This window comes from Elaeis guineensis, chromosome 9, assembly GCF_000442705.2.
Source record: "Elaeis guineensis isolate ETL-2024a chromosome 9, EG11, whole genome shotgun sequence".
NCBI classification, from domain to species: Eukaryota; Viridiplantae; Streptophyta; class Magnoliopsida; order Arecales; family Arecaceae; genus Elaeis; species Elaeis guineensis.
Window position 1 is genome coordinate 73,223,246 of NC_026001.2, and position 10,028 is coordinate 73,233,273.

At 38.6% G+C, this 10,028-nt stretch overlaps 1 protein-coding gene across 1 annotated transcript; it reads left to right on the plus strand.

Moving 5' to 3' along the window:
- Window positions 1-5,721: 5,721 nt before the first annotated feature.
- Window positions 5,722-8,866, plus strand: LOC105034939 (leucine-rich repeat receptor protein kinase HPCA1). Its single transcript, XM_019847145.3, has 8 exons — window positions 5,722-5,941; window positions 6,579-6,602; window positions 6,698-6,802; window positions 6,909-7,235; window positions 7,330-7,445; window positions 7,805-8,065; window positions 8,217-8,417; window positions 8,516-8,866. The coding sequence occupies exons 1-8, from the start codon at window positions 5,863-5,865 to the stop codon at window positions 8,588-8,590; spliced, it is 1,188 nt and encodes a 395-aa protein (XP_019702704.1). The 5' UTR covers window positions 5,722-5,862; the 3' UTR covers window positions 8,591-8,866.
- Window positions 8,867-10,028: the final 1,162 nt, after the last annotated feature.

Here is a 10,028-nt window from a genome sequence, read left to right on the forward strand (position 1 = left end):
AGCCTGAGATCTGGCCGCGGAGACTGTGGATCGCCTGGTGGATGCCTTTCGGGGAGACATCGGGTGGAGATCTAGTAGGGGAAGGAGAAGAGAATGTCGGAGAAGATGACCAGAGGCAGTCTCGTAGAGCACTCCTTTAAGAACAAGGGTACTGCAAAGACACAGAGCCCTTCCTCTAGCGTCAATTCTGTTGGTGCAGAATTCTGTCGAAGTCGGAGAAGCTGGAGCTGGGATGACCGCAGCCACCGTCGGGACCTGCAAGGGAAGTCTAAACCAGAGTTGGGGGTGCTCCGGCAAGACCCTCCGACGCTCAAGTCAGTACTCTGCTTCAACAGAAATGGAGTGCTTGAGTGAAAATTTTAGTAGAGTTTCGAGATAGAGTTTAGAGCTTAGAGAAGAATGTATCTGAGGATCCCTTTTTATAGACGGAGAGCGTAATTGATTGACAACAATATCTGTAACCATCTGGTAGTGGGCCATTCAGAGCCACGTAGAGTTTATTATGAAGAGTAGTGGCGTCAGTGGCCGTTCAGGGCCACGTAGAGTTTGTTACGGAGAGTGGAGTGGTGTCCATTGTCGCGACTTGCCAGGGAGTGGAGCAAGGTAGTGGCCCTCGTCGTGGTTTGCCAGAGAGTTCGGATCTGTCAGTTGAAGCTCGACTGGGATGTCTGATGGAGCAGAACGGCTCTCTATCTCACTGATCTAAGAGAAGCTCAGATATTTTGAGGTTGCTGATGAGTCTACTGTTATCGGACGCCTCGAGCATTGATGCTACAGGCGGAAGTCATCTGCTGTAGAAGCTCGGATGGAGATTTTTCGTTGGTGAAGTCTGGTAGGAGTCCGACTGCTAGAGAAGTCTGTCTGAGATTTGCCTGATGTGGGAGCTCGTCTGAAGGTTATTCGTTGGAGAAGTCTGGTTTCATGAAGAATCTGATGGAGGGTCGGCCGGCGATGAACTTCGGATAGCGCTGGGGAGGTTCGGCAGACACCGGAGGCAATCGGCCATCGTAGAGACCCAGCTGCTAGAGCCCGTCCGTTGCGGAAGCTCGTCCGAAATCCATCCGCTATGAAAGTTCGGACGTAGTTTGATTCTTGCAGAAGCTCGTCCGGAATCCATCCACTGTGGAAGTTCGGGCGGGATCCGGTTCTTGCAGAAGGCCGAAAGGAGGCCGCTTATTGTAGGAGCTCGGAGTAGTGTCCCGGCTGGTGGAGCCAGTCTCGTTATAGAAGCTCGTCCGGAACCCATCTGCTATGGAGAAGCTCGGCTGAAGTCTACCTATAATAGAAGTTCGGAAGAAATTCGTTTATAGTAGAGGCTCGAATGGAATTTGCTTACAGTAGATATCCAGAGTAGACCACTTGTAGTGGGAGTTCGGCTCTCGTAGGAGCTCGGTTAGAATCCGAAAGGCGGTCGACCACCGTAGAAACTTGGATGGAGTCTGGTTACTGTAGAAATCTCGTTGTCGGAGAAGCTCAGATATTGACGAAGTCCGGAAGTAGTTCGGAAAGGATTGGAGAATAGTTGATCACTGTAGAAGGTCGGCTGATACTGAGGCCCAGAGAGCCTTTGGAGCGGCCCGGTAGATGAATGCAGAAGCTCATTGTCGGAGAAGTTCGAACGGTCGAGAAAATTCAGAGAGATGCCACACAAGGTCGGAAGCCGGAAAAGTCTTGGAAGGGTCAGCCTTTTACAAACTTCGGCTGGGGGTATTTTATATCCAACATATACAATTATAATAATAAGCTTAACCATCAACAGACTGATGATTAGCTTTGGAATATAATTTCTAACACCATGATTCAAGCTCGGACTTGAGAGTGGGGGTTATCTGTTGTGGAGCACCGCCTCAGCCTTGATCGACCAGATCCTTGACCATGATCGAGATCTCGACAGACTCGATCCTTGACTGCAATGGAGGCCACTAAGGGTTGGCTACGACCGACTTGGAGGAGTTGAATCTAAAAATCCAAGTCGGTTGATCTAATCCAATAGTTCTCAATCTTGGGGAGACCAAACTCAGACCTTAGGCATGGCCGAGATAGGTAAAGATCGGCTACAGCTAACCTGAGCAAGATGATTCAATAAGATAGCAGTCCTAATCTGAAAGAAATCTATTCTCCTCACAATTTTGGAATGATCAAATAAGGAAGAAAATCATTAAGATTGGATCCTACCCCAAATGGCAACTAACAATTGGCTCCATGTCACAAACACGAAAGCAACTACCGCCAGCACGATCCATGTGCAATATCCAGGGCAGCATGTCTCTTCGACGTAAACAATTCTCATTTTCCTCTATAAATAAGAGAGTGGGGATCCCAGGTAAGCTCTTAAAAGGCCTTAAGGTGCTCCACTCTCTCTCTCTTTATTCTCTGCCACTTTCCAACTAACTTGAGTGTTGGAGGGTTCCCACCAAAGAATCTCTCAATCAAGTGCTTTTTGTAGATCTTGTCCCAACTATTAGAGTCAGCCACTCCAGCATCATGTCCAAGCTAAAGACCCATCTTCCATGTCCCAATCGAGGAGTCTTCAACCATGGATATCTGTATAATTACAACTCATTGAGATCGGTTTCGACCTCTCTATCTTGGGATTTGGTAGCAAAAGTTATCAAGGCACATCTTAATAATATTTGTACATAATTTTTATTAATGAGTTATTAAAGAAACTTCTAATAAAAATAATTTCCTTTTGAGGATAAGAGAGAGTACCTCTAGGAGTGCAACCCATATATAACTACCTTGAGAGTCTCTATATAATACACTTATTTGCAGATGATTATGACTAGTAAGATAATACACTAACTATTCATCCTAATTAATATTGATAGACTCTATATTAATACATCTAATATAATATTAAAACAAAGGCTTGACCAAGCAATGCGTGTATTTTTAAGGATGTTCTTATATTTTAGTAAAAAAAGAATGGGCATTTCAACGCTTGCTATTTTAATTCCAAAAGGTTTTTTTTTTTCTTTAGTTAAAAAGTAAGAGCATTTAATGTGAAAATATTTTTAAGAATATTTTTGTAATTTATTGAAAAACCCAAAGCATTCTAATGCTCCCACTTTAATTTGACATAGAAGTTTATGTGGTGTGTCCCTTTATAATTTAGGAGATAGCGAAGGATAGTTTTGTAATATGATATTAATGCATTGAAAACTAATGAAATTAATATATTATTGATATATTAATAAAATAAGATACATATTAGTGCATCAATAAAATGATATTTTATTACAAATTGTTTATTAATAAAATAAATATTTTATAAATTAACAACATATATAAATTTTTAGATAATTATATAATTAATAAATAATATTTTCAAGATTGTGTATTTTCTAAATAAAAGACGTATCTTATGTATCATGTGGGTAGTATGGTAGTTCTATTTTAAAACTGAACAATTGTAATCTTGTCAAGAAATGGTTTTTTAAATTTGATGGCTCCTGGCTCAAAAATTTTCCAAGGAGACCGATAAAGTGAGGAAAAAATTTAGCTAGATCATCTAGTAGGTTGTTAAAGCATATCCATCCCGACCTTGCTGTAATTTTGTGGGCCGACTTTTATGGAATTCAGTTTGAAAATGATGATGCTGATTATGGTTTCAAATTCTCTTGATGAGTTATTGTTTCAACCAATTGAGACCTCTCCTTCTAGATCAGCATTATGTGTTCATGGCATGCTGAAATTTTGGGGATAACTACATCTATTAGCTCTGAGTTCATTTATAGCATGGAGCTTTCTTTATGTCTCACATCTGTATGCTTGGCTCAACCTATCAATATACTTCACAGTCTCCGGATTACATAGTGGAGCGATGACATATTAAAGAAACAGGGGCGTTTGGTGCAACATTGACACACTATGGCAGCTGAGAATATATCATATGGCCACCCACAACATACTGCAACAAACATACTGCAACAAGAATGGAGCGATCATATCACAAGTGGGGGAAGTGGACAGCTTCAAATTAGGGGTTGCACAATTGAAGCTTTGCTGAGTTGATCAATCGCTTCCATCTTTAGTTCAAGCAGGTTTTTTTGTTGTATGTAGAAGGCTAGTTTATCTCCTCAAGTTGTTGTTTCAAACTCTGTACTACTATTTCCATTTATAATGGCGCTACTCCTCTTTTCTAACAAAAAGAAAAAAAAAAAAAAAAGAGATATTTTAGTGGCAGATGTGTGTAATTTTTGCTGATGGAGTTTAATAATAGTCTAATTTCCGTCACTTTGCTGCCGGCCATCCTTGAATGACTGCAAGGACGACATGGTCCAGTAACAATGGATTGGAAGGTTCTACATGGCACACATTTCCTTAAAAAATGTAATGCCATGGAGCACAGCAACAATGGATTGAAAGGGTTCGTGCAAGTCATAGGAAGAGTACATATGGTAGGGTTGTCGTGTGAAGCACCAATCCTTGTGCGGCAAATAACTGTGGAAATTTCATTTTGGTGCGACTTGTATTTTCATGAAATTAAAATCCATACATCTAGAATTTGATGGATCAAGGTTATTAAATCAAGTGCAGTAATGCATGTCTCAACCATTATACTCCATTTGAAGTACATGCTTCCGAGGCTCTAGTTTTACGAGAAGAATTCTACGTATAAAAATCTATGCGAGCAAGTATTTAGTCCCGTAGATTTTGTACCGAGAATCTTTTTAGACAAGTATATAGATAATATTTGAGTAACCTCAAAACATAATGACAACCAATAATTCTATGAAAATAGCAAAATCTAGAATTTGATGGATCAAGGTTATTAAATCAAGTGCAGTAATGCATGTCTCAACCATTATACTCCATTTAAAGTACATGCTTCCGAGGCTCTAGTTTTACGAGAAGAATTCTACGTATAAAAATCTATGCGAGCAAGTATTTAGTCCCGCAGATTTTGTACCGAGAATCTTTTTAGACAAGGTATATAGATAATATTTGAGTAACCTCAAAACATAATGACAACCAATAATTCTATGAAAATAGCGAAATCAAACAACTAAGAAAGTAAAAACACCAATAATTTATATGATAAATCCTTCAAAGAAGGAAAAAGCCATGAGATACTAAGTAGGAATTTATTAATCACCAAAATAAAGAGTACAAGAGGCCTGCAATAATAAAAAAATTTCAAGAAACACAAAAAAAATCTTTACATAAAAATACATCAATAAACTTCTAACTTACAAAGTTGGTAGGTACATCCTCAAAGAAAAAAATCTCAATTTTCTGAAAGCATTAAACATTGTTGTAGCTGAAAATAAATGAAAAATATAAGTTTTTATATCTTGAACTTCAATCCAAGAAGAATCTCGTATAATATTTTTGTTGTGCGTAGAAAATCTCAAAGCCCACCTCATCTTTTCTTCCCTTTTTTTTTTTTTTTATTTTTATTATTTGTGTTCTATCTAATATTATTATGTGGGCAACATTTAGAAAATATATAGTTTTCTGCACCGCCATTTTGGATACTTGGGTTCGAGGAGTTTTGGGTGAGGTCATGGTTGCCACAACATGTTGCCACAGTCCAGCGGGCAGAATAAGACGCACTGCCTTGGCATTCTTTAATTTCATATCCTAACCCAAGGTCGTTACCCACAAAGCCTCAATCCAAATCAACCCTACGGACAGCTCACAGCATTATACCAACATCCAGTCCTTCTTCATTCCTTTGTATATACTTTTCCCATTAAAGAAAGCAAGAATAATCCACCCACCTACGTAGCTTACAATGCCCTTGGGCTCGATTCTCACAATGGAAGAAATCTATAACTAATCGATTCCTCGCTTCTCATCCTAATTCTGAAAACCTTTCTAATCCACGCCACCATCATCACCAACTAAATAAGGATGAAGAGCGCCCCCATATTCCTATTAATTCTTTCCTTCACCATTGTTGGATCACAGACTGATTCAGACAATGACACAGGTCTAGATGTAGTAGAGTACCATGAAGGGTCTTGTTGCTTTAGCTTTCTGTCTAATTTTTTCTTTTCAAGTGAAGGGTTGTGTTGTTTCAATTTCAAGTTGTACAATTATTGGATTCCCTATTAGTGGGGAGTCTCAGTAATTAGTTAAGCCCATAGCTGATGATTGCATTTAGTTGCTAATATGAGCTTTTCAAAGAAAAAAAAAAAAATGCTGATATCAGACCAACAAGAATGCTGCAAATGAAATGGTAACCAAGAACAGTTTCGCAAAGCTATGGAAGTCCATAAATTTAAATACTGGTTGGATCTTTCCCCCTTTTTCTCTTTCCTTAAAAAAAGAAAAAAGGAAAAGATCAAAAGAAAATAACTTGGTTTTCACTGGTTTGTGTTGTTCTTATCATCGTCTTATGATTGGTAGTTGTGATTGATAATTCATGTTTAGATTATAATAGGCACCATTTTTGGCTGATGAAAAGACTCTGTTGATCCACAAAAAAGAGATCGGGGTGGTGTAAAACAATCACTATTGAATATCATCGTCTTGCAATTTACAAATTCTATGTCTTCAATCACTTTTTTTTTTTTTTTTGCATTTGGAATTTCTTCTAACACTCGCTCCACTTTCATTGTTCACAGATAATGGTTACATTAAGATCAAAGGTGAGTGACGTTCTGCTATTCAACTATGAGTTACGTTCTGCCATTCAACTATCTTGTAAAGTAGTTTCTAATACAATCTATTGGTTATTTGTCAGTTAGTGATGCGAAAAGCATACTAGCTTGGTTCCTTGGATTAATGGGAATAATTGTTCTAGTTGTTCTTGTCAAATTTGTGAGAAGGTTTGATAAACGCAAAGAAGGTATTATGTCAAGATACTTGAATTCAGGATTTCATTGTTCGAAAAAGAAGATAGGATGAAAATAATTGCACTAACAAAACCATTCTACGTTTTATGTATCCACAAGGCAAATTGATCAGTACATGGTCAGGTCTCTATAGATTCTCCAAAGAAGAGATTGAGAAAGCTATAAATTATGGGCATACCAAGGTACGTCTTGGCTCAGGAAGTGCTGGCCAAGTCTACCAGGGCATCCTTCCAAGCCGGCAGCTTGTAGCAATTAAGCACATTTACAGGACTGCAATGTCTGGTTCTTTCATGAGGGAAGTCGAAGGCCTCTCCAAAATTCGACACTCCAACTTAGTCTCCCTCTTTGGCTTTTGTGATGAAGGAGGAGAACAATACTTGGTTTATGAGTACTGCTCTAATGGAAACCTCGCCCAAAATCTCTTGAGTAATCTCTCAGCTCCTGAGGATGCATGGCTATGCATATTACTTTCTTTGTGTGTTCATAATGATATGAATTTAGTTCGTAATTCTCATGATAGGAAGCGACTCCGTTCTTTCATGGGATCAAAGAGTCAAGATATTAAGAGATTGTGCACTTGTTCTGAGGTTTCTCCATTTTCACCCTGATGGTTGTATCGTTCATAGGGACATCAAGGTGACAAATAATTTCCAATCCATACAAGGCTGCTCTTATATATGTTGTGGTTGGTATTTTCAATCATCAGTAGAGTCTTGCATTAATTGTTTTAGCAATTATATATTATCATCAAATTAACTTAATTTTACTATTAATTTAAGAAATCTAATTTTATTAACATAACTGCATAGAGTGGTAGTAACCAAAGACATGCATCATGAGAACTTGCCAATCACCGTTTGTTATAATACAGCAATGAAATATTAAATTCTTCTCTGAAAAGGAAGGGAAAGAACAAACCTCAATACTTGCTTTTGTGTTTTCCAAACGAGCATAAAGTATAGTTTATTTAGATTGATTTTATATTGGTTTCACAGCTGACTAACATCCTATTGACGGAGAATATGGAGTCAAAGCTTTCAGACTTTGGTTTAGCAAAGGTGTTGAACATGGAGGAAAGCAAAGTGTTTACAGATGTTAGAGGAACCATCGGCTACATGGATCCTGAATACATGACAAATGCCAGGCTCACTGGTGCCAGTGATATTTATAGTTTCGGTATAGTGGCCTTACAAATTCTTTCAGGGAGGAAGGTGATAGAGTTGGATATCGCGGCACGAGATACTCTAACGAGAAAGGTATAGAACTATTTATTCTTGTTATATTTTTCAGTACAATGGTTCATATATAAGAGCTTGTATGAATCCTGCCAATAGAATCATGAGAGCAACTTAGCTATATCAAGAAGTTTAATGGAGTGGATGGGAGTTTACCTTTGTGTTCATGCAGGCCAAGGATGTGCAAATGAAGAAACGACCACTTGATGATTTCATGGACCCTCGCCTTAAAGGAGAGGTTAATTTGAGGGACTTTGTGTCCATTTTGGGTATTGCAGTTCTGTGCGTTGCTAGTTCAAGCCGAGGTCGTCCTACAATTAAGGAGGTCTTTGATGAAATGGATAGGGCATGGAAGAACACAATAGCCAACATGGTTGACCTTACAATCTCTCTCTCTCTCTCTCACACACACATCTATTGTAGTTGATGAAACTTTCCTTTAACATGGATTTCATTTACAATTTTGTACAGCATTCTACGGTAGAGACAGGTAGTTACAAATCATCCATGACACAACTTGCATATCCTGAAGTGATTGAGGTATAAAAGTAAGCGATTACCTATGAGTTTCTATCGTTCAAGTCCAAGGTACAGAGGCCTCTTACACTTATAAGATTACCATGCTAATTATGTACAATTATGTACATGCTTTTCACATTTGGATTACAAAATGTAAATGTTTAATCCAAGAGATACTTGTCTAGAGAATAAACTCTTGGAGCAAAAGTGTTTTGATTTTCCTTTTCAATCACTACCCTGATGATTAAATGTTAAAATATCATGGATGAATGTTGCAATTGGACGTTTTATCCACATCAAAATAAAAAGCTACATTTGGGTTGGATTGTTCCAAATGAAATCAAAAACAAACTGAATTCAGATTAGATTATATCTGAAAAGAAAGATCCTGTTATGGTGCAGAGAGGGTTGTCCCATATTGATTATGAATCAAGAAGAAGTATGGTTTATATGGATTGGAACCTTCTCTCCCATATGAGATACTTTATAAAAGGCAAAATCGTGAGGCTCTAAATAATCAAGGCTCACTGAAGCCTAAAGCCTACTGAAGCTTAAAGATGGTCATGAGCCAAAACAGACAACATATCACGTATACAGACGTGGAGTCAACCCAACCATTCGAGCCATTCGATCCCTTGACCCAAGACCACAACATTGGCACCATCTGTGGGAATATATCATGCTCACACATACTCTCTTTTGACTGGGGAGGCTGTGTTGTAGTGTAGAAAGGACATCTTTAGTCCCACATCGATTATGAGTCATGGAGTATGGCTTATATGGATTGGAACATTCTCTCCCACATGAGTAGACCTGTCAATTTGGATTGGGCCCATCAGACTAGCCCATCTCGTCATGTAAATGGGGCGGGTTGAGTTCATATTTTAGCAACTCATTTAAAAATGAGTCAAATGACCTACCTCGTTTAGGTTGGTAGATCGGGGTTGGTCGGGACGGGTCGGGACAGACTGGCCCGCCTATTTTGTTTAGTAAAATAAAATATTACCAAATCTCCTTGAGGTCTTGACTCTTGTCCAGTTATCCACCTATTTTGTTTAGTAAAAAAAATTACCAACTCTTTAGAGATCATGGAGGGGATGTGGAGAGGAGAAAGAAGGGTTAACAGTTTTATTTTTGGGGGATGAGTAAAAAATTTTGGCGGATTGACCCATTTAACCTGTAACCTATGACGGATCGAGTCAGATTGGAGTTTTTTCAACCTGCTAGTTAAACAGGTCAGCCCGTCCTGCCTCGTTTAGAGGTAGGTCGGGGCGGATCGGGGTGGGTCGGTTCATATTGACAACTCTATATATGAGGTATTTTTTAAAGGGTAAAACTGTGATGTTCTAAATGATAAAGGTCCACTAAAATCTAAGAATGATCATGAGCTAAAGCAGACAATACCTCACATATACATGTGCGGAGTTAATTCAACTATCCGAACCAATCGACCTTTTGATCTATA